At 39.4% G+C, this 27,037-nt stretch overlaps 1 protein-coding gene across 7 annotated transcripts in view; it reads left to right on the top strand.

Annotated features, from left to right (window-relative positions):
• The window catches only part of Tle4 (TLE family member 4, transcriptional corepressor), a 137,577-nt gene that overhangs the window by 106,682 nt on the left and 3,858 nt on the right, over positions 1-27,037 (top strand). For 6 of the 7 annotated variants that reach the window (XM_034500070.2, XM_034500027.2, XM_034500037.2 and 3 more), the window contains 10 exons: positions 11,858-11,977; positions 12,837-12,890; positions 13,318-13,470; positions 14,608-14,740; positions 15,091-15,284; positions 15,740-15,816; positions 23,890-24,139; positions 25,034-25,281; positions 26,342-26,489; positions 26,677-26,827. In XM_034500070.2, coding sequence (XP_034355961.1) covers positions 11,858-11,977; positions 12,837-12,890; positions 13,318-13,470; positions 14,608-14,740; positions 15,091-15,284; positions 15,740-15,816; positions 23,890-24,139; positions 25,034-25,281; positions 26,342-26,489; positions 26,677-26,827 — 1,528 coding nt within the window. The remainder of the gene's footprint in view (positions 1-11,857; positions 11,978-12,836; positions 12,891-13,317; positions 13,471-14,607; positions 14,741-15,090; positions 15,285-15,739; positions 15,817-23,889; positions 24,140-25,033; positions 25,282-26,341; positions 26,490-26,676; positions 26,828-27,037) is intronic. The other variant, XM_076918197.1, reaches the window with a different exon arrangement.

Below are 27,037 nucleotides of genomic sequence, written 5' to 3'. Positions count from 1 at the left end.
ACTTTTTTTCTCCTTGTGTTGATGTGTTGAGGCTCAAACTAAACATGCTACTTAAAGTAATAGATAATTTAGACTTCGCCGTCCAGCATTTCCTTATGGCTATTTGCTTTGTATTTAGCATGTTCTTTTATCCCATAGTAGTGTTGACATACAGCCGTCTACATAACTATAGTGAGACATCTAGGTCCTTTTCTCAATGTGACATCTTGGGATTGTAATTACATTACATTAAATGCTGTGCTTTGCTGCACAACTGTTGAACTGCTATGTGGATAGTATCTTTGGATTATTTTGAAAACATCTCTATTGTATACTTTGAGCTTGTAAGCAGAAGTAGCTCTTTTAAGGTAATGCATTTTACAGAATTAATTTTTTATTACTGTTTAGTGGACTGATGTTGACACTGAACATCAAGACTTTGATGTTTTATACAGCATTCTTCCCCATTAATTAACTTCATTAGTATAGCGGGGAAGAATACCACATAAAACATCAAAGTCTTGATGTTTAATAACAATTTTAAAGTCTTAACACTCTTTGATTGGCAAACACATTTCAATTAGCTGAAAGAAGGTCAAAGATTCTGTTTCCCCTCTCTAGTCTTGAAAGCTTTTTCCAGATTATTTTCTGGTTTGCACTTGGTACTTGATCCTAAATGTTAATCTAGACAAGCTAAAGTGGCATGTGAAAGACAAAAATAATCTTCCTACAAGCTGGGAGACTCACTTTTGAAAAAAGGCAGTCATGAATTCTTTTGAGTCCTAATGGGAAATGAGTATAACTAATATAATAATGGGTTTTGTTACTTTGTTTTCTGTTGTCATAAATATCCAAGGCTAGGGTTTTGTTTTTGAGATAGACTTATTTCTCTGTGTAGCCCTGGCTGTCTTAGAACTTACTCTGTAGGCTAGGCTGGCTTCGAACTCACAAAGCTCTACTTGCCCTTGCCTGCAGAGTGCTGGGATTAAAAGGCATACACCACTATGGCGCAGCAAGACTGGGTATTAAGAAAACAAACAAACAAACAAAGCTGTTTCTTTGGCTTACAGTTTTAGAGGCTGAGACATAATAATGGGTTATATTTCTTTCTTTTCTGTTGTAAAATACCCAAAGCAGAGTATTTTGAAAAGAAAAAGATTTCATTGGTTCACAGTTTTAGAGGCCAACCTTAAGTGAAGTGGGTGTCATACTTTGGTAGGAGCATTGTATGACATGACAGTGGCATGAACATACATGTGGTAAGGTGGGAAACTAGAGGAATTCAGAGGCTGCACAAAGTATAGTAATCTCTTTTAAGAGCAGCCTTCTCTCTCTGTTATATAATTACTTTGCACTAAGCCTCATCTCTTGATGGTCCCACAACCTTTCAACATACTAGGAACCAAAGATCAAGGATATAGTCAGCTCATCTCTGGATCACCATGGACTTCTGTTCTCCTAAAGTCTCCAGTGTTGTTAAGTTAGAGCCACTTCATTTTTCTGTGTTTCCATGTATTTCAACATTTCAGCTAATGAACCCTGCATTTACATGCGTTGAATGTGAACGAGAGCTCAGAAAAATTGATTGTCAGAATTCCTAAGTGACCAGTAGTTGAGCAAAAAGAGCTACTACCCCTTCTGGGTCATTCCAGTCCAGTGTGTGTTTTTCTTTCTTTTTTTCCTCCTCCATAAAGATTTACAATAGCAATAATAATTCAGATAAGCAATTATTGTAATTGACCTTGATGATAAGTGTCCTTGGCTTTTACCACAGTTTGCTTAAATTCTGAGGATAGCCAATTATCTCATAATGCTCACTTCATTCAGATTATTGTTTTAATTATCACATTCAAAATATATCTCTTTGTTAGCATTAAAGAGTGACACAGTGTAATAGGAACATTCCATTCAGGTATTCAGAAATGGGTTAAGAGTGCCTCACTTTATCTTAGGACAGGGTTGTGGTTGAAGTTTTTCTCCCTTACAGCTCTGAACTATGGCTTTGGAATTTGCAATTTCTTATCTGCTGTTCATTATGGCAGGAGTGGCTACAGGGTGAGAATGTCTAGGATCTCCCTGAGCTAATTGTGTTCTTCCAGAGGTCCCTAAGGTGATCTCATGCCAATGTGTATGCAGTTCCAGTTGATTAGGCATCCTAATTGATAGCAATCAGCAGTGGCTTGCCATTAGCTTACTCTGTCTTAGGTCAGAGGTTGTCAACTATAGAATCACCCAGGAGCTTTGTAAATATAATTGCTCTAGGATAGGGCCAGGGTGTCATCCCTAACACAACACACCCCATCTCCCTGCCTCCCACCCTCCCAACTTGCTCCCTCCTGTTCTCTTCTCTTACTACAGCTCCTACAGCAGCTGTAGTAGTTGCTGATTGAAGCCTGCTTCCAGCCGTTAAGAACATCTTTCATCATCTCATTTCTATTTTTCGCTAATTTAACTTAACATGAATTAACATGCATACAAACTTTATATTGTATATTTACAATTGTTCTTACTTTTAATTGCAAAAGATAGATGTGAAGATATTTTCTGTTTATAGAACTTTCAAATTCTTACCCTAGCTTAAATGAAGAGGCAAATGAAAATGATTGATAATTTAAATTTTTTCCAAGATCTTGAACTCCTTTTTAAGATCAGAGTATCTTCACTGCCTATCAGTGACATGTAGAATAAAACCCAGGCGTCACTACTCTTTTTTTCCTTCCTGTCCTCTTATGCCCTCCCCCCGACTCTTAACACCATGTGCTCCAGTTCCACCTTCTGGTTTATCTCTGTGTATAGCACAGAATGTTTGGACTTGTTTTTATTTACTTTATTGATAACTTAGGTTATGTCCCCTAATTAAGGGCCTTTGCCTATTCGTTTTCCTGTTGTCTTGGGCCCAGCATAGTGCCTACCACAGAGTAGGGCTCAGTAGAAACCTGCAGGCTTCACTAATTATAATTAGCAAGGTAATGCAGCTGCCTCTCATCTAACATTGTACTTGATTTCTTGTTACAATCATTTGTTAAGTTTGAGAAGCTGGATGTGCCAAGTATAAGGCACATTCCTGTTACCATGAGTTGCGGTTGTTCTGGAGGCACAATTAACATGAATTCTCCAGACTGGGGAGAAGGGAGAACTTCTGAAGGAAGCACTAAGCTAAGTGGGCAGCTACAGGCACAGAGTTGCAACCATTCTTCAGAGATTGTCATCTGGGTAAGAAAGTAAAGAGGCTTTTTCCCAGTTATCTTCATGTTTCCACACTTCATAGCAGGTCTCTTGGCTTCCAGCTGCCTAGTGTTGAGTTCTTGGCCAAGGCTTGTGGCCTGTGCCTTTCAGGACAAGTTCCAGAAGTAAGCAGAGGAGAAAGGACAGCATACCTGCCTCTTTATGTAGTTATCTCAAGTAATGTCATTGGCTGCCTATTCCATGCCATAAACTGGATAGTTTAAACCGTAGAAGTCTCTCTCACAGTTCAGAAGGCTCAGAAGTCATGGTCAGGGCACCTCCCATTAATAATCTGTACCAAGGGCCTTTTCCTGAGTCATAAGTAGCACCCGGCCGTGCTCTTCATATACGTGGGTAAGCAGATGCTTGCTCTAGCTGTCCTTTCATAATCTCAGTCATTCAACTCTTAAGGCTCTACTCTTGACTTGATCCCCTTTTAGAGGCCCCACCTCCAGATACAAACACATAGGGGTTTAGGTGTCAACATAGGAATTATATTGAAGCATAGACACGCAGACTGTAACCTGCAGACTTTGTAGGGAATAAACCCAATTTTTGTTGGACAGCTTTGAAAGTAGAAGCCTAGAAGAGTTGCCTGACCCAGAATTACATAATTGATAAATGCTAGACCTGAGACTCAAGCCAGAGGTCACATACTAGAGCACATGCTTATTGCATTCTTTGCTTTTTTTTTTTCTCTTAAGATTCTGTGTTATACAAACAAAGCCGGTGCCTTGTTCACCTTCATGTCCCAAGTATCTGGCATATGGCCAACATTCAGCTTAAGGTAGCTGTATTTCAGCGCATGCCTGTTTGATCAAATTTTTTCCCTACTGGCTAAAACTGAAGCTCTGCAGTGAATCCCTTTGTCCCTATGGTCTAGCAACTAATGCCCTCTCCATCCCACTGTTTATTTCCAGTGGAAAGAAGTGAGTGAGTACCTGTTGTGGAAAACTTTCATCAGTGCCCCAAATGTCTGTGATGTGACATTCGATTTGTCCTCTGTTCTTGGAGATGCTCTTGAATGCTCTAGCCTAGAATTTTTGAAACAGAACATTGCTCCAAGGTACAACAAACTACATGCCAGATCAGAGGACACTGATCCTATTAGCAGAAGGCTGCTTTGTGATGGGATGTTTATACATGTATGTGCATGCATGAAAAGAGAGACTATAGCACCCAAGTCACATCTGGGTTGCAAAATACTTAAATTCAGTCATTTGCTTAGCAAACACAGCTTTGTACTTACTTGCACTACATGGTGAAGGGTGTCCATTGAACCATTTTAGTCTTTAATAGTAAAAGTGTACCCCTGGGCTAGTGTTCTTTCTCTTTAGTAAAATGGTCATTTATCAAATAGTATTCATTTTATTTCTCCATATTGCAAGATTATTTTCTTCTAGACCATTCCTGCTATCACTGCACCATTTCGCTTGATGCTGAATTACAGTTAGTTCTATGCAGTTCTGTTTACTGAGTAGCCCTGTAGTGATTAAATGTCATAGAGTACACCAAGTATACAAAAGTAATTAACCCAGAAAGGACATGTTGGAATAAAGGTCAACAGCCTTTTTAGCTGATAGTGCCAACAGCAAGCTTAAGTATTGACAGAGGTGTTGCTAGTAGGGCTAGAAAAGAGGTAGAGGGTATGTGTGAGAGAGAAAGAGAGAGAGGGAAAGGTGGGGGGAGGAGAGGGAGAACACATGCTCACGCGCTTGTAAGGGTGAGGAAGTCAGATGAGAGAGAGGAAAAGGAGAACATTATTCACAGCTGTAGAATGGGGTGCTAAAATCTTTCTCAGTGGACTGTAACTTAGCTTTTTACTTAGTATTTGGGAAGAGGGTAAGACAGTAAGCTGCAGTTTGACTTGCTTGCCAACATTTTAGTACTGGTTAATGCCAAGTTCTCTCTTGGTTTAACCAGATTAATCTTTTCAAAATTAATTATATTTCTCTCTTCCCTTTTCTCTCTCCTCCCAAGTCCCTTCCCTCCAACTCCTTCATGCACCCACACCTCTACTCTCAAACATATAGCCTCTTTTCCCTGTTTGTTGTTGTTACATATGTGTATATGTATTATGTGTTAGCACAGATATATAAATACAAGTGGATGAATCTTGTTTTTGTTGTTTGTGTGTATACGGTAAGGTAACCAGAGAAACCATGAATCAATCATTCTTCCAGTCAAACGCTGTATCTGTTAATCTAGCTGTCAATGAAAGCTGTTACTTGAAATCATTCTCTTGAAACCTTTGCACATACATCTAAGTATTTGTGTTACATTAAGGTATGGCTTGCCAAAGCTTAGTGTTCAGTCATTACCCTTCTAATTTTTTTCAAAGCATCTGTTGGAATTATATTGATATTTACACATACATGCACACACACACACACACACACACACACACACACAGAGAGAGAGAGAGAGAGAGAGAGAGAGAGAGAGAGAGAGAGAGAGAGAAAGCAAATAAACAACATCCTTCCCCTCCCAGAATACAGCACAAGATAGTTCTTAAACCAATTCTCCTTACACATACAAACATTTTAAGTTGGTTGTTGATGAAGGCAGGGAATTCTTGGGAAGAACAAAAGCATATGGCTAGCTATCTTAAACTTTGCAAACCTGAGGGCTATTGAACTAAAGGGTATACATAGAATGGACTAGATGATTAAACAGTAGTATTTAATATAAAGTTCTATGCGCTTGGCAAATATTTCAGTTTTGTAAAAATTGTGATAATTAATGTGAAGTACTTGTATACACGTACACACACACACACCCCTGCACCATTGTTTCCTCATGTAGCTCACAACTTGGACCGTATATAGAGTGACATCAAGTGAGGGAAGCTAAGTCACCTGTATAAGAATCAAACCCATATCTTTGGCAGCAAAATATCATGTTCTTGTAGCTGTACATGCAAGAAAAAAATAAATGTATTTAATGAAATTTCTGGTGCAGAGCCAAGAGCTTTATTCCAGGAAGAGGAAATAACAGTCAAGAAACCTCAAGAGGACATTAAGATAATGTTCTAATTTAAAATCAATTGTATTGATACTTTATAAATTATTACGCATTTTATCCTGACCAAATAATGCATAATGCCACGACCACAGAAACAAAGCACAAGAGACTACATATCAAAGCATTGTCTTTCTATTTCATGAAGGAAAAACAATACATATCCCTTTGTGTCATAAATACTTTGACTTCTGATGGAAGGGCAAGCAGTGGAATTCATTCCTCTCTTTATTTCTTCACTTAGAATACATTCAGTAAATCCTTGTTGGGTGAGCCTGTAAGTAAGTGAAGATTATACAGTTGTTTCCACTGTTGCCAGTGAGGATTGGCTTTTCATACAGGCTTATTATAATAGATGCTAAAGTACTGTGTTCACAGTATGAGCTCTACAGTTCTTACAGAGTCCTTAGAGTCATGCCTCCACCCTATTCCCACCCTCTGGAAAATGAAAACTTAATAAATTTTGGTAGCTTGTCCCAGATAATAACAGAAGTGATACAGGCTGGTCTTGAGCTCAAGTCTGTCTGACTTTATGTCCACACTGTGAACCTGAAGGTGCTGACTTAAAATCATCTCTCTGGTTTCATGTTATTTTGATTATATGTAGCACTTTGTCTTGACCCAAGTTTTTCTTACCAGAAGAGAGACAGAAAGACAATAACAAGTGGTTTTTAAGAGTATTTCCTTCATGAAATTTTACAAAGATGAAATGTGTAGTAACAATAGTCTTTATTATGTGGCTTTTATATTAAATTTTTTAACAAGGGCAGATCCTCAGAAAGTTCAGTCATTTTTGAAGGTGAGTTTTGATTTATGTTAATTTGAAAAAGCAAATTCTGTGAGATTGTCTGTAGAGTGTGCTTTTTATGACATCTTTAATCAAGCAGGCCATTTAAATAAAAATCTTGGAGTAATAAGCAGTGAGGAAACACCAGTTACTGACTCCGGGCTTTGTCACAGTCAACAAGAGTGTACTCTGAATTTTAATTAATTTACATAACTGTACATGTGATGTGAATTGGCATATGAGACTTTTGTATTTTGACCACATGTTTTTTATTTTTAAGGTATTATGTTTCTCACAATTGAGGATTATTTTCATTTGCTCTCTGAATGGAAATGTGAACATTATATTAATCAGATGCTACTGGATATGGTACCATGTTATTTTGGTGTACATAAATTTGTTGGGGCTATCATCTTTATTTCAAAACCTCTTGGAAGTATTTGTAGAATATGTAGCACTTCATTGTTGAGATAGAGCAAAACCATAGCTTTTCTGAATTCAAGGACTGGAGGAGATGACTCAGTAGTTAAGAGCACTTACTGTTCTAACAAAGGACCTGCGGACAGTTCCTAATACCTACCTGATGGCTTGCAGTCATTTACAACTCCAGGTCCAGGGCATTCATGACAACAGGTATATCCTCAGTGTACATACATACCCTCAGGCAAAACATTCCCGTTTGTGAAATAAAAGTGAATATTTTTGAAAGAAATTAAGTCACTACTGTTTGCTTTTGGTATAGGCATCAGTCTTCAGCTTGAGGAAAGGAGAATTACTTTGGGAGACATTTAAAATCAAATTAAAAAATCCCACGTGACTATAGTATTTATACTCCTTTCTCTGCAGTATAGAATCAAAACTTTATTATAATTGTGAGAGTTGTGTTTTGGTTAATTGAAACCCTATCATTATGGGCCATTGGAGTATCTATGTTGATGGGGAGCACTACAGAAGTGCCTAGAATAGTCCTCACATGAGCCTCTTCTTTCCTCATCAGTAGTAAATAGAATGGACTAACCCACACTGTACAGTGATGGGTCAGCCTTACTGTCGTTGAAGAGCTAGGCTGTGTGCCTAAAGACTATTTTTTGAGCTTTATAAAAATTGTTTTTCTTCATCCTCAGAGAAGCCCAGAGTAGATGAAGATAGTAGTGTCTTGTTATCCCAACTACAGTTAGACTCGGTGAGAGTAAACATCATCATTCCTGGGGCTACAAGGCCGGCAAATGGAAGACTCCATACTGTCTGACTCCAGAGAGATGCCCTTGCCTGCCATCACAGAATCCCTGTTATTAAAATTAGCTAATTATATTCATATGGCTTTCTTTGGAGAGTCCTTTATAGAACTCTTTCCCATACATGGCCATCTTTGATCTGGGCCACCCATTTCAAGTTGCTAGAGATGTTACTTCTACAGTTGAATTTGCCCAATGGCCTCAGTAAAATCTAAGGTGGATTTCAGAATAAGCCTTGAAATTTTTCCTTTTCTTAAAAAAAAAAAGAAAAAAACTGGTTTATAATACTAGGTATATCTGAAATGCATTTGTGCTGCCAGTATAGTTGGGGTTTTCATATGAAATTTAAAAGTTTGTGTTTTTCTCTTGGGTTCTTTTTATGCTGCCATTCTTCCCCATCCCCTTTCAACATACAATTTTGTTTCTTTTCCTGGTAAAAGTAGATGATTATTTTTAAATGAAAAGCTTTAAAAAAAAACAACATCCAGAGTATTTTTGGCTTCTAAATTGATCCCTGCAACGTATTTGCTTATATGTGTGATAAACTGTAATGAAAATATTTTTCTGAATAAGTCGAAATGTTTTGATATATATAGGTCCATGATTGAGTTCCAGTAAGTGCCTTAGGTAGTAGTAAGCTATGGGACTAACCAACCTAACTAAACTTTTATAATAATCAAAGAAATAAGAAAGCAAACTTTTCTAGTGTCTTAATCATCACTTAAATCTTTCCTATGCTTAGGAAACCCAAGTGCCCATCCAGCAGCAGAGTGCTGGACTTCTAAGCATTGTGGTGAAAACCCACGCATCAGTTTAACTGTAGAGCTGTTACGTTACCAGGATATCACTGATGACCTCGGTACGCACTGTACAGCTTAACCTTGAAATGCTAGTGATAATTAGCTATATTTTTTTTTATCTTACTAGCAAAATCAAATATGTAACTCTGTTCTCCAACAAAATTATGACAGGAACCTTGAGACATGGATGGCTTAGTCGAGTTCAGATCCCCCAAACCTACATATTAGTAAGGTGGCATGGTAGCCCCTCTGTAATCCCAACATTCAGATGGAAGACACTCTGTTTGTAGAGGAAGCTGCCTAAATAGACAGGCATAAATGACTAGTCCTGAATTCAGCAAGAAACCCTGCCTTAATAAATAAAGTGAAAAGACATCAAGGAAGACAGCCAGCATCAAATAGCACATGACATGTGTCTATATACCTGTACCCACTGTATAATATATATATATATATATATATATATATATATATATATATATATTGTATCCAAGTATGCACACATACCACGCACAGACACACAAAAGGAAGAAAGAGCTGTCCATAAAAATGAGAGACAATAACAACCTTAAGAGAAAAAAAAGATGCTTAATTTTACATGTATGCCAGTAAATAAGCACTAAGACTAAACAGGCGTTACCTTTTAGCATTAATATTTGAGAATATGTTCAATATTATTTAAAAATTGTTTTTTTCTCTTTTGAAAAAAAGTAGAAATGGCTGGAAATAGAGTGTCAGAAAGGTCAGGATTAAACACCCACATGCATGCAATACACACGCACGCGCGCACACACACACACACACACACACACTTGAACTTCTTCATCACCAACTTCATTTGTAAGATACCACATTAGTAGGAAAATGCATCTTTGTAAAGGAATAAGATGAAGAAAGTGTGGAACTTCCTTTACAACCCAAGGCCCCTAGCACATTTTACTCAAATATTTTCCTGTGGATTCATTCAGTGAACTTCTGCAATGTGTCTAATGTGGGTTTTGTTCTTTGACAATTTTATACAATATATTTTGCTGAATGTTTGAGAATGAACTAGTACATAGAGTTTACAGAGCATGTATGTAAACCTCAGCAGGGCTGGCTAGAGTAAAGACGGGCTAGGATCGGCAGCCTCTAACAGTAATCACCTCCTTACTCAGTAGTTCATATTACTCTCCCTCTAAACACAACTCCAAACAGCATTCTTTAGAAGTTTAGGTATGCCATACATACACTATGACTCATCAAAAATAAAATGGAACATATAGAACCAGAAATTCTGGCTATCACATGGCCTCTAGTAGTTTAAAGGCACTGGCAAAGGTTCTAGATTTATAAATGTTAATTACCACCAGACTAAGATAAGGAAAAAGAATCAAATGAATTGGTTTTCTATGAGATAAGTAAAGTTCTAAATAGGGAGAGCTTTGCTGAATAGTTTCCTGGGTTGATTTTCAGATTGCAGGATGTTTTGATGGTGATTCCTTTTTCTTCCTAGAACTTTTTCCTTTCCTTGGTACTTTAGTTCCAGGTATCCTTTTTACTGCTTTTGAAATGAGCTGACACTCTTAACTAAGCTGCATTGGTATCACCCTTGGTTGGGCTTTTATTGTTGTTGCTTAGCTGGTTGATTGGTTTTTGTGTGTGTGCTAGCGAGTGAGTTGGTAGAGTTTGTATAGAGCTTAGTGAACAACTTGAGGTATTGGTTCTTGCCTTTCACCAGTTTTGAAACAAGGTCTCTTCTTGTCCATGGCTCTGTACACCAGGCTATCTGGTTTATAGGCTTCTGAGATTCTCTGTTCTTTACCTCCTATCTCCCTGTAGAAGGGCTGGGATTACAGGCACTTGCTCCTTCCCAGATTCAGATGGGGTTCTAGAGATCAGCACTGGGGCCCTCATGTTCTACCCACTGAGACATCTCCCCAAGCTCTGACAGATTATCAAGGGTAGTTCAGCTTTCACATTTTCAACCATAGATTTAAGCTCTCATGCATGTGCTGATTTTCATGACGGAGAACCACCTTTCTCAGGCTTCTAATCTTGTCACCAGTATGGAGACACTTCAGATTAAGTGTGTGTTGAAAGAACAAACATGAAATCTGAGGCATGACCCTCTTCCTCTGTTCTGGGCACAGTGAGTTTGTGGTTTCCAGAAGCAAAATGAGTAAGCTTATAAAGAATATGCAGAAATATAGTCAATATTTGCAAGGATTTTTTTAACTTCTGAATGTTCTGGACTGTAAATGTAGGCTGAACAAAAATTCTGTAAATATTAATCTTCTGTAAATATTCTGTAAATATGATCATATGATCTATATATCACATGGCCACCATGTTTGGTTGCTCAGATGGTTAGTTTTCCACTTATTTTAGTTTTTAATTGAAAAATTATTGATTATCCTTTAAGCTTACCCATATTTAGTTTCTCTGTGGAAGTTTCAAATACATACTCGCTGTCAATAAACTTCATGAAGCAAAATAAACAAAGAAAACCATCCTATCTTTCCCTCTGTGCTTTTTCTTGTATCCCCTCTCTTTCCCAACTCCCTGAAAGCCTTGAACAGTTTGAACATGCTCGGCGTGCTTGAGACCTAATCTGCTCTCTAGGGTTGTACTCAGCCTGCTGCCCTTTGTATTTCTTCTGCTCATCTTTCTGCCTTGTCTTTCTCTGCTTCTTTTCCTCTGTATCTGTGATCTTCTTTTATCCCTGTCTCCCTAGCTTTCCAGGTATGTGCTGCAGAGCAAAAAGATTTATCTAATTGCTCTGTTAAGTGAATGATCTTTTTCAATCCTGCTTTTGTTTCTAATTCCAGAGCTCTTCCGTATCCCCATCAGCCAGTTTCCGAGGTTCTGAGAAACACAGGAACTCTACAGACTATTCCTCAGAGAGCAAAAAGCAGAAAACAGAAGAAAAAGAAATTGCAGCTCGCTATGTAAGTTCATCCACCATTGGTTTGAGGAGGCTAGTTTGTCTTGTTCTTTATCAGTTGGTAATTTTAACCATTATCAGCCAATTTTAGAACACAGGATAACAGTATCCTTTACAAGATTTTTTTAAAAAGAATTACTTTTTTTTTTCTTTTTCTGTGTATCTAGCTATCGTCATCAATTATCTGAAGACAGTGTGTTTATGTATATGTGTGTGTGTACATGTGTATGCTTTCCTGTAGCAAGTTATCTAAGACTTGGATATAGTAGGTTATTGTTTCTGTTAGAGTAGGTAGAACTTTATGTGGTTATCTTAGAGATGTGGAAAGGATGTGATTTTTGTGGAAGATGCATGTGCAGAGATATATGTCTGTGATGTAAATCAAATCTCGTTTTCCTCTGAGGTCTGAGCAGGTCAGAAGAGAAGGGAGCATGCCGGATAGGAGGTGTGGAGGCAGGTGTTTGTTGTTCTGCTCCCTGCCATCTGGTTCCCTTTGGGGCTGCAGGCTTCACAAGAAGCTCAGACTTTGGATTTTTACTTTACAGTTTTCAGTTTAACCACACAGTGACTTATTCAGATTTTTTAAAAGCTGCCAGACCAAACCACACCCCACCACTTGTAGGATGTGTTTAGGTGGGCGTGAAAGTTTGTGTTCTGTATCCTAGAGTAATAAGTCATTGTACTGCATTTTTTAAAAATGGGAAGTAGAATCATTATCTAGCTCATAACATAAATATGAAGAACTCTGTTGGGTACAGTTTTCATCAAACATAAGGATATTGTTTGGGCACATAAATGTAGCTGAAATTGATGGTGCTTTTTTCCCCTGGGGGTAGAAATGATGCCTCTCCTCCTCTCTGCAGGACAGTGATGGCGAGAAGAGTGATGACAACTTGGTAGTTGATGTGTCCAATGAGGTATGTTAGTGGCTATCCTTACTTCCTGCTGCTCTGCAGCTATGACAAAGGCAAGTGTCCAGAGCACTTAGGAGAAACTATTACTCACTTTATACATTGTTGAGCCTTTCAAAAGTGCATCTCCTTTTTTCCAGATGTCACTGTCCTTTCCCGTTAGAAATAACAGGTGTCAGTGTCACCCTACTGATTTTATTGATGTTCCTTGCAGATTCATGGAGTTTTTGATTTTTGCTTTTGTTTCAGATTTCACCTCAATACCAAATGTTCCTTTAGCTATCTCAGTTAATGTTAATTCACTAAAGTTCAGTTAATTCCAGACATTTTGTACTTTTAAGCAAGCTCCTAAATGTTTTTAGTTAGAAGTGTCCCCAGTAAAGGACTTCAGTGCTGTGAGTCAGTTGTCAGTCTTACATGTTTGTCTTTGTAGGATCCATCTTCCCCTCGAGGAAGCCCAGCACATTCCCCAAGGGAGAATGGCCTGGACAAGACACGCCTCCTCAAGAAAGATGCCCCCATCAGCCCTGCTTCTGTTGCATCTTCTAGCAGTACTCCTTCCTCCAAATCCAAAGAGCTTAGCCTTGTAAGCTACTCCATAACCTGAATTACTACTTCCAGGATAGTTGTTGGGTTTGGGATTTTTCAATTTTTGTGTATTTCCCATTTATCTCATGGCTTCAATTTCCAGTTTAATTAGAAAAGATGTTTTGGACCAGAAAGGTTTACTGACTTGATGGTATTTGCTTCCTGAGTCTATAAGCTTAAGAGAGAGATAAGTGGATGAAAATGAGAGAAAAAAATCATAGTAAAGTTGAAAAATACACACTGGAGTTAGATGCGACAGTCTGATTGCCTGTGGTTTGTGGTGAACTCACTCTGGAGTTTCACTGTCATTTTATTAGTAGCTTTATCTGAATTTGCCAAGCTAGATACAACTGCAATAGTTTTAGCTTGTGCCTAAGTACTTTCTCACTAATAAAAGGCTGCTTTGACTCAACCCAAATGCCAGACTGAACCTCCCAGCAGTTTGCCTATCTCCCTGCACCTCCTCCTGTACAGGGCTTTGGAACGGATTGCATTTGTGTGTCTTAAATCCTCTTTTCTCTTCACCACTTATTTTCATCTTTTAAAAAGCCATATGTGTTTTTCAGTGACCTTTTGAATTCACAGCTGAAGGATCAGCTTCTGTGAATTCTTGTGAGGATTCTTCAGTTTGTGTCCAGATAAAGAATATATGTATTTTGAATGGATGGAAGGCTAGATTGAGGTTTGGGTTCAACCTCTGTTCTTTCTTTTGGAACTCTGGTTGTCTTTTCATGGACTCTCTTCTCTCCTCTGGGATCTATGGTGATTCGTGTGTGGTTGTTTTCTGAGAGCAACAAGTCAGATATGGAACTTCTTAGGATGTGAACAGTATATTGGGGGCCTGACTTAACCATGGCCACCAGTATTAGCCCACATTCAGAATGCATATTGGTGAATTTCTTTGACCTCTAATTGAGACCAGGTTCTTACAAATAACTTCCTGAATTCAGCTTCAGTTCAGGTTTTCCTGAACTGTGTCCTCTTGGTTTTTTGCCAGCTACTTTTAACTGATGTGAGATGTAAGGCAAGCTAAAGAAATTCTCCTATTTCTCTGTTTTGTTTTCCTTGCTCTTTTAATATAAAAATAACTCTTAAAATCATGTTCTCATATCTGATATATTTCATCTCTTGTTAGAATGAAAAGTCTACTACTCCTGTTTCAAAGTCCAATACCCCTACTCCACGAACTGATGCACCTACCCCTGGCAGTAATTCTACTCCTGGACTGAGGCCTGTACCTGGAAAGCCACCAGGTGTGGACCCCTTAGGTTAGTAAGGAAAAGATGTTGTATATTTATTTATACTTTCTTAAAATTTAAGTAATTTAAGAACTAAAATCTGTTAAAAGTAGTAATGACCAGCACTGAATGTCAGAGAAGGTAAGTATTTCAAACCAAGCATGTGGCCCCCTCCATGTCTAACAGGTCATTCATTAAGTGTTCAAAAAAAAAAAAAAAATGGGATAAATGACTTAACCACTCCAAAGACTTGACTGATTTTGAGAATAGTAAAATCTGTTCATTTGATAAAATCTGTTCATTTGAACTATGGTCTGTTTTGTTAACCAACTGAAGAAGGTGCAACTTTTTTTTTTTTATGTTCTTGACTTTGTCTTCAGCATCTAGCCTGAGGACCCCGATGGCTGTACCATGTCCATATCCAACCCCCTTTGGGATTGTGCCCCATGCTGGCATGAACGGAGAGCTGACCAGCCCTGGAGCTGCCTATGCTGGGCTACACAACATCTCCCCGCAGATGAGTGCAGCTGCTGCAGCAGCTGCAGCAGCAGCAGCCTATGGAAGATCACCTGTGGTATGTTTCCATGCTTTTATAGATTAGAGTTTCAGAACCCACGGCATTCTTTTTAATGTAGCTTATATAATATATTTGTCAAAAGATTAATTGTTATTAATAAAGATGTGATTATGTCTTGATCAGTTTTCTTTGGGAGAACGAGAAAGTTTATAACTTCTTAAAATTTAGTAGTCATTTTGAAATTTTAAACTACCAAATTAAACAACATAGGAGAAAAATCGTAATAAAGCCTTTGTTTTTGTCATAAGTCTCAATCAATAATTAATAGTATAATTTTTTGTATGTTCCAGTCCTGAATAGAGGACCATTAAATCCTGTCATTTTATAGCTACTGCTGTAAATGTCTTTAAAATCATATTTTCAAATTATCTGTGATCCTAGGCTTTAGGTGTCATATTGTGCAAAGCATAATAAATGAATCTATTTGTTGTTTTGTATGGGGACAATTTTAGGTGGGATTTGATCCACACCATCACATGCGTGTGCCAGCAATACCTCCGAACTTGACAGGCATTCCAGGAGGAAAACCGTGAGTACCTTTTGTCCTTTGGATTCATTGTCTACAAAGCTCTGGTTCTTGCTTTTGTTTTGAAATGGGGCATTACTGAATAGCATCAATGTAGTTTTCATTTTCTCCTAGCAAAAGATAAGGCATAATAAGGTTCAGTTTTGTATGTTCATTTAAAAAAGATCAAGCCTTCATATAAAATGTAAGTTGGGAAGGCAGCTCTGGCAGTCAAGGCTTCTCTGTCTGTTGCCGATTTTAAGACAGTTGTTCAGAAAGTGTGATGTTTATATGCAAACTTACATGATTAGAATTTGAACATGTACAGAACAGACACGCTAAAACTTCAAAAAAATCAGGACAGTCTTCTGTTCAGTTCTATTTCTAGAAAAGGTAGTTTGCTCATTTGGCTCCGCTACTGTGAACTGAGCATTTGGAATGTCTGTTCACACTCTCCTGGAGTGATAACAGACCAAGTACACACACCTCTTCCAGCCTCTTTGTAGATTCTAATTTCATCACATCCTGTTCCAGTCTTGCTTTCCATATACTTGGATTCCTCTGTTCTCACCACTGAAACACAGTTCTAATTGGATTAGAAAACTGGACAAGAAAACTTTCAGAGTAGTATTTCAATCTCAAAAAAGAAAGAAAGAAACTTTTTTCTTTCTTCTTAGGAAACATTCTTGCCTCATTATACACAGGTGTGTGTGTGTGTGTGTATGCATGTATATGCATGTGAGTGCTCTCTCTCTCTCTCTCTCTCTCTCTCTCTCTCTCTCTCTCTCACACACACACACACACACATCTTTGATTGGCATCTTTCCTGAAATAGAACCTACCACTCACGTGCTGTATCCCCAGTCTTCTGTACTATCCAGACTTGACTGAGTAGCCACAGAAATCTCCCTCTCCCAGAGGCTGACCTGGCTGCTTGCTTGTTGGGCATTTATTCAAACTGACTGTTTTCCATTAACATTTTCTATGACTCACTGTCTCACTTTCCATATCTATTAGATGTCCTTATAACAGAGCATTCTGCCCTGATAACTCTTGTTGTTAAATAACATTGCTTTTTGCCTCCTTCCCTGTTGCCATTTTCCTCTCCTTTTTTTGAGATAGAGTTTCACTATGTACCCCAAGTGTTCTTGAGTTGTTGATCCTCCCACGTCTGCCTCCTAAGTGCTGGGCTGGTATTAGAGAGGGGCACCATCATGCCCAGCTTTTGAAAGCTTACTTGTAGCCATTGTCTGCCTCTTCCCACTTGAATATGAGTTCTGTAAAAGCAAAAGCAGAACAGATACTTCCTTGTCTTTTTTTTTTTTTTTTAATATAATGTTCAGAAATATTGATTACAGTTGTGGGGTTGAAAAGTCTAGTTAGTATAAGGTGTCATATCTGATGCTGCCCCCTTTAAATGAAAGATATTTTGATGATAATCTTGCCCTCCCCCACTCCTCCTAGAGCCTCCTTTACCCACCCAACTCCATGTTCTTTCTCAACAAAGCAAACAAAAAATCACACATCTATACAAATACATATGGATTCTATATTGCATTTGTCAAACTACTCCTGAGCATAAGGCCCACCCTGCAGAATGGCTGTTATACTTAGTATTGCTCCACTGAAGATTTTTCTTCCCTTGGCAGCTATTGTTTGTAAATAGTGTCTTACTTAGTTGTGGGCCTCTATGCCTATTTCACCTTTTCCATGCTCATTTTATCTGGCTTGAACTTTTACAGGACATATTTATGTTATCACCATCACTGTGAGTTCATATGTGTATCATCTCTTTTGGGTCTTCTCTCCTTCAGCAACATGCCTTTCAGTATTATGAACAATAATCAATAGAAGGTGAAGCTTCTAGTAGCAGCTCAATTTTTCCATATTTTCAATTTTTTGATAACAAGTATACGGTATCTTCAGCAATAGGATTTTACCATCAGGTTGTAGAAGGCTAACTAATAACATGAACAGTAACCTGTTATGTTGAGCAGGGGGTGGGGTTGACTATGATACCTTTAGTCAAAAAGTTGCACACCCACTCCTGGTACTGTAGGTTTTGTTTGGTAGCACATGATGTCTAGTTTTAGCATTGTCTTCACTATTGTATGGTTAATTCCATTTAAATTCCTTTTATATATTTTGTACCCTTAGGAAGCTTCTACAGTAATAGGATCTATATGGTATTTTTATATATTGCACATAAAAAGGCCTTCAAATTGAGTTATCCCTACCAATATTCCCTTTTCTGCTGTGCCCTTCCACCACCCTCTCCATTTAATCCTCCTATTCTAATTTTCCCCATTATTTCTTTACATTCTATTTCCCCTTCCTTGTGAGACCCTTAGTCACTTACTAGTTCCCTAACTCTAGATATTCTGAATAGAACACACACATTTACAGTTTAAAAGCTGATATTCATATATAAGAGAAAACCTGCAGTACTTGTCTTTCGTGGTCTGAGTTACCTCACTCAGGATGATTATTTCTAGTTCCATTTATTTACCTGCAATTTTCGTAATATTTTTTTCAACAGCTAAGTAAATAGTCTGTTGTGTAATGTACCACATTTTCATTATCTGTTCATTCACTGATGGACACCTAGGTTGTTTCCATTTTCTGATAGGAATAAAGCAGAAATGGACATCGATGAGCAAGTATCGCTATATAGTAAGATGCAGAATCCCTTTGGTATAAGCCCAAAAGTGGTGTTATAGGTCAGCTTTTTAAGAAACCCCCACACTAATTTCCATAGTGGCTGTACCAGTTAGCACTCCCCACCAACAATGAATATTCAGTTATAGAATAACTTCCACAGCTGGGCAGTGGTGGCACTCTCCATTAATCCCAGCACTCGGGAGGCAGAGGCAGGCAGATCTCTGAGTTCAAGGCCAGCCTAGTCTACAGAGCTACTTCTTGGATAGACAGTACTACATAGAGAAACCTTGTCTTGAAAACAAACAAATAAGCAAACAATGAAATAACTTCCAGTGCCTTAAATACTGCATAGTTCACAGCTGATGCTCATAGTGCAAATTTATTCAAAGACTAAATATAAATATATATAATATAAATATAAAGTTTATAATTCTCTCCTTCAGCAACATGCCTTTCAGTATTATGAACAATAATCAATAGAAGGTGAAGGTTCTTCCTTCTGTACTAACTTTACTACAGACTAACCCAAATGTTCCAGTTGCATCAAACAGTGCTGGCTCTATAAGCCAAGTTGTTCAGTAAATATTTGGCTTATTAATAAGGGAAATAAGACTTTGAGTTCCTTGAGAGTTGAAGATATAAATATCAATTACCATAAAATTCTGTGTACCTGTGTATGCTGTGCAAATAGTGGTTGACTAACAAGTTTTGTTAGCCAAGAACTGTGAAGGTGAAAGATTAGTCTTTTTCAGGCAGTGTCTAAATAACAAGGCCATGAGATTAATCAAATAACAGCTCAAATGCCTCTGAGTTCCACATGAACTAAGGGAAGATGGAAGGGCTCTTTTAGGGAAGAGGTACAGTCCTTTCTTCAGGCACTGTTAACAGTCACCAAGTAACTATTAGAGGTAGTAGAGTGGATAAGTTGAGGGTACTTGGTGCAGGTTAGCCTTAAAGCCCCAGAAGTGAAAGTGTGTCTGGAATATTTAATCACCTTGGTGTCCACCTTGGTCTAAGGGTCATACCCATTAGACCACTGTAGAATTACAGTCTGTTTGGCACACCATGTTTCTGAGCCTTGTGCTTGATTCTCTTCTTTTAGTCTGGACTAATGACACCACAGGTTTCCACTACCACTGCAAATGGACAGCTGTCATGCTTTCCCCAGAAACCTGACCTCAAACATAGCTTTTCTGGTAATAAATATACAAGAGATTGTATTTTTTTATAAGAGATATATAAATCTCTTATAAATTATATAATCTCTTTATAAGAGATTGTATTTTGTTTATCCCAGTCATTCATGTAGTTGGGCTCTAGATGTTCACATGGTAGGTACTTCATGTATTGAAAACCTTGAAGAAAAGTATGGTTTGTTTTTTTTTTTAAACTTCAAATTCTTAAGGTTCTACATTCTTAAAATTCTTAGTCTCATTTAGTGATACTTGGGAGCATTTTTTTTTTTTTAAAGAAACTGTCAGTAAGAATGATGTAGGAGAGATGAGAAGCTTCAGGAAGTTAGCCTTGTGCCCCAGCGGGTTGTGCACCATGCCATCACAGAAGGACAACACATCTTGTGGGAAGTTGTGCTAAGCCAGCCATGTCCCCACCCCCTGTTTCTGCATGTGAGGCTAGCCAGTTTCTAGACAATGAGGTAGCCCAGGTCCTGCCAGTATCTGTGGAGGCAAGGCATAAGCATGGCGTCCTTGGTGGTTCTTGTCCCTCTTAAGCCTCCCTCTCTCTTGTCTAGCTCATTTGAGCCCCTGAAAATTATGTCTTCAGATCAGCTTTGTGGAGCCAGCTTCCCTGATCCTAGATACTCATGAGGCTGAGGCAGGAGGATTGCAACTTCAAGGCAGCCTGAGCAATTTAGTGAGACCTTGCCTTGAAAAAGGTGGAGTGTAGCACATGGTAGAGTGCTTACACTGCCTTGTATGAGTGAGGCCCTGAGTCCAATGCACACAATGTATATCTTGGCAAGGATTTGGACAGCAGTAATGAGGATAATGCCTCACTGACACTGAGCTTGTGCAGGATCTCCTAGGTACCCTGAAAGGAGCATCCTTGGAACTGGACTGGCATTGGGCATGACAGCAGCTTGCTCAAGGTCACACCAGTCAGTGTAGCACCAGATCCTCAAGGCTGTGCTGGCAGACTCTTTGAGTGGCCAGAGAGGACATGAGGTGGGTAGAGGACAAATGGACAGTAGCCAGGCAGACATCAGTCACCAGGAAGTGGGGTACACACACTCAGCAAAGCCTGGGGTTTGGTGGGACCCATCCTTCCAGGTGAGCATAGGAATAAGGATACTGGTCACCAGGAAGCTGTCCCTATTGGGGAGAGGGGCAGGGGTCTACTCTCCAGGACCAGCTCTGGCTACTCTGCACCATTTTGACTGGAGGCAGACAGGAAGAGAGCAGAGAGGACAGGAACAGGCATTTAAGTGGGCCATCTCCACACATGCTGACACAAATATGACTGCTTGAGGACCAGGATATGACAATATGCCAGGATACACACTGCAGCAAGAGGATAGGCCATTCTAAGGGTGTTCCCTCCCATAATCTCAGACATCTCTGGGCAGCTGCCAACTTGCAGAAGGCCCTTAACTCCTTCCCTGTTGGGCTGGAGCCCTTAGGCAGCAGGGAAGGGAGTATAGCCCTGATTGTTTCTGAAAACCCCTCAGGAGTCTCTGACAGACACAAGTCGTCTTGCCACATTGGGATTAGGGGACTATGGTATAGCAGCTATTCCCAACTTGAAAAATCAGCCTCCCACCTTCCTGGGAAGCCTCACTCACCAGTGTGGAGCACCCATCCACCAGAGAGTAGTGCTGGTATCAGTACTGGGGATGTTGAAGGGTGACAAAGTGTGTTAGTGCCACTCCAGCATCAGTTTTAGGTCAGAGGCTGAAGGGTCTGCATGGTGGAAGGGGTTGTACACTTGCTGACATGCTAGCCACAGCTGGAAAACTGGGAGTAGAGGAGTGCTAAGAAAGAAGACTGGGCAGTAAGTAGGGGCTTGGGGCCCAGGCTGCCTTTGCCTTCAGTTTTTATCAGTTTGGGATCTGTGTAAATCATTATCCCTTTATTAACAAAGAATTTGGTTTGGGGGAGAATGTATACTAGTAGGGCAGTAGCTGTGCATACCTTCAATTCCAGGACTCAGGATTAACCTTCCTTCCTTTCTTTCCTGTAAGACCTAGTCTTTGTGACCCCATGATTACTACATCAGTTAGCCTTCTCTCGACCTGGCTCTCCTGAGGTCACCCTTCTTCAGCCCCCCAAGAAAGTGCCCTTACATTTTCCTCACAGCCTGCAAGCCATCAGTTCAATGGTGTTTCTTAAGTGCTTTTCTTTGCAGCTTCTTGATGAGTTAGATTTCTGGCTTCTATAAAAACCATGCTTCTTTGAGAACTCCACTGTTTGAATCCACTCCTATCTTCTACCTTTATGGAGTTTCCCTTACAGATCTGACACAAGGTGTGTGACTAGTGTCTACTATAAGTGAAGCCCCTGATGGATTGTGTTTCCAGGATCATCTCTAGTGAGAATCTGCCTTACTCAATTTCAGTTACTTAAATTAAAAGCTCTCATCACTCCAGATGTTGTATCCACAATCCAAGCATCCTATCCAGTAGAGTCTTATGTGGCTTTACAAGCCAAGCCCTGTCCATTACAAACTGTGCTCCCAGCATTCCTACCAGTCCTCATAAGTTTGCTCTGTTGAGGTCACACATTGGTATGGCTCCAAGTCCTCTTTATTTGACTCAGAAAATTCCATCTGTCTATTCACTCCCCAGCCTCCCAAACCTTCCCTCAGCAGCTGTGGCATGCCCTCAGACTTTTTCAGTAAAAACTATAAACTATCAATTTCAGTTACTTTTCTGTTAATTTGATAAAACACATGACTAAAAGTAACTTGTGGAAGAAGATGTTTATTTTGGCTTATGACTCTAAAGGGCTAAGAGTCTGACATAGCAGGGAAGCAACAAGACACTGGCATAGTGGCCGGAGCAGATAGCTAACAGCACATGTCTTTAAATGCATGCAAAAAGCAGAGAGAAAGCTATAATAGCCGGAGGATTTTAATGTCAAAGCTCTTTATACTTCACCCAGCAAGCATGTACTACCTAAAACTCCCTACATGGCACCACTGGCTGGATAACAAAAACACTGAAGTACCTGACAACCTGGGGTGGCATTTCTCATTCAAACCACCCCACTATCTCAGCTTTGGTTCTGATCCTGTGCCTGGGTTAGTCCAAGCTTCTTTCCCCTCCCCTGCCCCCCCCCAATATACCCACAAGTGCTTTCTCTTGGTATGGTACATATTTCTCAAAAACAGCCCTGGTCCCTAAGAGCTGCCAAGATAAGCTCAGCTCCTTCCCACCTGCTATTGGGATCTGTTTCCCCCTAAAGTTGGTCTGCATCCCAGAAGCTTCACTAATGCCTTTGCTAACATTAATAGTTGTCTACTAAAAGTAGAACCTTTGATGAAGACTTAAGGTCCAGTTTAATATTTTCACACTAGAAATTTTTTAAGGCTATGAACTGGAAATGGAAGTGCTATACACAGGAAGGTGGACCTTGAGGCTCTCAGGACAGAACAGGACAGGACAGAACACTTTTCATTTTCTCATTACTTTTGTATCTTTTAGAATTTGTGATTTTTGAGTCTGATCAGTATGTTAAAACTATTTTCTTGCACATCTGTCCTTTCAGTGTTTTTACCTACAGCATCTGAACTCTTTGAGAGCTTCATAATTTTAGCTTACTGATCTCTATTAATAACTCATTTGATTAGACTGAATCCATCTATAGGTAAAATCTATTACAGGCTATGGAACCACAGAGCAATGAAGGTTTAGAGTGAAAAAATGACATTAGCTATCCTACTTATTTCTTTGTAAGCTATAGAATCATTCATTTTGATGTTAGAATTGCATTCATAGAGCCTCGGTAATTACTGATGTCATATAACAACTATTAAACAACCAATTGGTATTTGGTTATAGACCTAGCACTATGTCTTGAAAGCTAATGTTATTGTGTTGTACCATGATTTTTTTTTTATTGTTTATTTCTTTGTTTTTACACATCTCAAGTGACACTGAAAGAAAGATATTTCTTTTGTTATATTGGACAGCTTAATAAAATTTTCAAGGAAGGTAGTTTTGTGAATAGAGTATGTTTCTAGCATACATAGAACCTGCGTTTGATATTCGTCACTGCTTGAGCCAGACATAATAAAGGCATGCCTCTAATCACAGCACATGGGAAGTAGAGATAGGCAGGCTAGCTATCCAGGGCCACCCTTCACTATTTAGTGATTTTTGAGGCTAGCCATGCATACATAAAACCCCGATCTAAAAGAAAACAAGCAAAAGCTAATGCTTTCTCCATTGTTGTTCGGTTTTTCCTTTCTGTACCCTAGAGCATACTCCTTTCACGTTAGTGCTGATGGCCAGATGCAGCCAGTCCCTTTTCCCCCTGATGCCCTCATTGGACCCGGGATCCCCCGACATGCTCGACAGATCAACACCCTCAACCATGGGGAAGTGGTATGTGCAGTGACCATCAGCAACCCCACAAGGCACGTGTACACAGGCGGCAAGGGCTGTGTAAAGGTCTGGGACATCAGCCACCCTGGCAACAAGAGCCCAGTCTCTCAGCTGGACTGTCTGGTAAGTAAGCAGGGATGACAAAGACCCTGATTATGAGAAAAATCATAGCAATCCTAAGAGAGTAAGTGGGGGTTTTCTCTCAGAGTAGTCTAGTTCTTTATGTCTGTTATGTGCACCTGTACAATCTGCATTCACCCTGTCCCCAGGGTCAAAGGTAAGTCACTTGATTCAAGAATACTAAGAGTTCCATACATTGTTTCTACAGTGCACTTTCTGAAGGCCCAACTATTTGTGTGGTTACCAAGCCCCTTAACTGTTGTCCTTGGTTTGCACAGGAAATTGAAGCTTACTTTCTTCCCTTATATCAGAAGCATCTTTTGGTGCATCACATAATCTAACATAATTAAGTATACCTAAGATTTCTACAAACTCATTAACAGGGGAGACAGTTTCTTTTCCTGTCTTGCTGCCTGTCATTGGCACTTCATTGAACTCATAATGCCTGATAGTCACACATAGCAAGGCTAGGCCAAAAGAGCCAACTGCCAAGTGACTTTTAACTGATGTGGCATTAATACCGAGACCCTCTATCCTCTTCAAAGAATGGCAGGGCTTCAGACTTAGAGAACTGCAGTGGTGTGTACACAGATCATATGGATCTACGTGTGCAGATTATATCACAGTTGTTTAATTTGGCTATGGGAGTGGGACTAGATCTTTGCATTTGGGCGCTAATTAAGATTAAATATCTTGGTACTAAATTTTTTAGATCAAGTTTAAATACTTCCTTAATTTCATGTAATTTTGCAGCATTAATCTACTTTATCATTGTCATAAGTATAAATGGCTCATTAAACCAGAAGGGAACACAATACGTTTATGGATTTCTGCTCTCATGTTAATGCTGTTTTCTTTTCCTCATGAGTAATTTCATGATGGCTTTTGTCTCCACAGAATAGGGATAACTACATCCGTTCCTGCAGATTGCTCCCTGATGGTCGCACCTTAATTGTTGGAGGGGAAGCCAGTACACTGTCCATCTGGGACCTGGCAGCTCCAACCCCACGCATTAAGGCAGAGCTGACATCCTCAGCACCTGCCTGCTATGCTCTGGCCATCAGCCCCGACTCCAAGGTCTGCTTCTCATGCTGCAGTGATGGCAACATCGCAGTGTGGGATCTGCACAACCAGACTCTGGTGAGGTAGGTCAGCTGAATCTACTTCTATGTTGAAAGGGAGAGCTGATTTACCACGTGGTGCTCAAAGCATTGTGTGGATGTCTTACTGTGTGTATATGTTTGTGTGTTTGTCTGTGACTGGGTGGAATGCAACTACTTTCTAAAAAATGTTATGAACTAGATGCATTTTAAAGATAACAAATTTTATATGTGAAATTTTGCTTCCACACTATATCTTATTTCTGTTTCATTTTACACACACAAACACACACACATACACACAATATTACTGAGTTTTAGAAGTAAAGGTCATTTTTACATAGTGAATGTTGTCAGGACCTCATGCGCTCATTAGGTGTCTGCAGTTTGTTGTCTGTGCCTGCTGACAGCCATCATCACCCCTAGCTCCTTGGTGAGAAGCCATAGTATATGGTTGTAGTTAGGTGATGCATGGGTCACAACTTCAGCAGTGGTTGTACGACTCTTGCCAAGGGCCCAGTCCTGGTGGTTTGCTGCTTGTGCTCACATGGTCTAAATTGTCTGCTTTTTCATATTTAAAGACAAGTGGACAGCAGGGTTATAGAAATGAGAACGAACAGTATGATTTGGAAAACAGCGAGAGAAGATTGGGAACTTTAGCTGGGAGGCAAGAGGTGTGTATGGGAAGAGAAGAGCCATTTACACTCTTATTTTAAGGGCTGCAATTCCAAAGGGAAATTATTTGTTCTTGTGGCTTTAGGGTAAGATTCAGATACTCAAGGTTGGTTGTACTCGTCTATGAAATGAGGATCCACTTTGAGCTCTTTCCTTCATGCCTCATGTCCATTTTACCGGAAGTGTCCCTGCAGTAGGTCACACAGAGTGTACTTCCATTAGGTGTTTCTTGTGAGAATGCCCTTTTCCTCCTGCACAGCCAACACAAATACATGATATGTTTTGTTTTTATTTTGAATAATTAGGAAGCATAAACCACATGAGATCTGTAAATAAACTCCACACTAAATTTGATCACCGAAAAGAGTTCTCAATTGAATTTAAATAAAAACAGATTTTTCAAGGTCTTTCCGCCATTTTATGTTCTCAGGCAATTTCAGGGGCACACAGATGGAGCCAGCTGTATTGATATTTCTAATGATGGCACCAAGCTCTGGACAGGTGGTTTGGACAACACTGTGAGGTCCTGGGACCTGCGTGAAGGGCGGCAGCTGCAGCAGCATGACTTCACCTCTCAGGTGTGGCCTGTGTGGGTAATATGACCTACTAAAAGAAAATGTGGTGGACTTGAATGCAGATCTTATGGAGATCATCGCTTAGACTTGATTCTTTCTGTACATTTTGAGTTTTGTTGATTTCCTCTATATTAAAGGGCATACCTTAAAGAGGACCTTGTCCTCTGACTGTTACTTGTTTTAATTGCAGATCTTTTCTTTGGGCTATTGCCCAACCGGAGAGTGGCTTGCAGTAGGGATGGAGAATAGCAATGTGGAAGTGTTGCATGTCACCAAGCCAGACAAATACCAGTTGCATCTGCATGAGAGCTGTGTGCTGTCACTCAAGTTTGCCCACTGTGGTAAGCAAGCCCCCTTTTTCCAGTTTCTATCAACCAGAGTGATTGCTTGGGTTTTTTAGGTGACTCATTCCAAGCTGAGTCTTTTATTTTGTTAATGTGTCTCTCTTCACAACTGTATAGTTTACTTATTTAACCATGCATGCTTTCCTAACAAGCTATGTAAATTCTTGATCTTGATCCACTTTATTCCTTATTATAATAATCAATGAC

The sequence above is a fragment of the Arvicanthis niloticus genome, chromosome 1 (assembly GCF_011762505.2).
Source record: "Arvicanthis niloticus isolate mArvNil1 chromosome 1, mArvNil1.pat.X, whole genome shotgun sequence".
Taxonomy (NCBI): domain Eukaryota; kingdom Metazoa; phylum Chordata; class Mammalia; order Rodentia; family Muridae; genus Arvicanthis; species Arvicanthis niloticus.
This window is presented reverse-complemented; position numbering and strand designations above follow the sequence as displayed.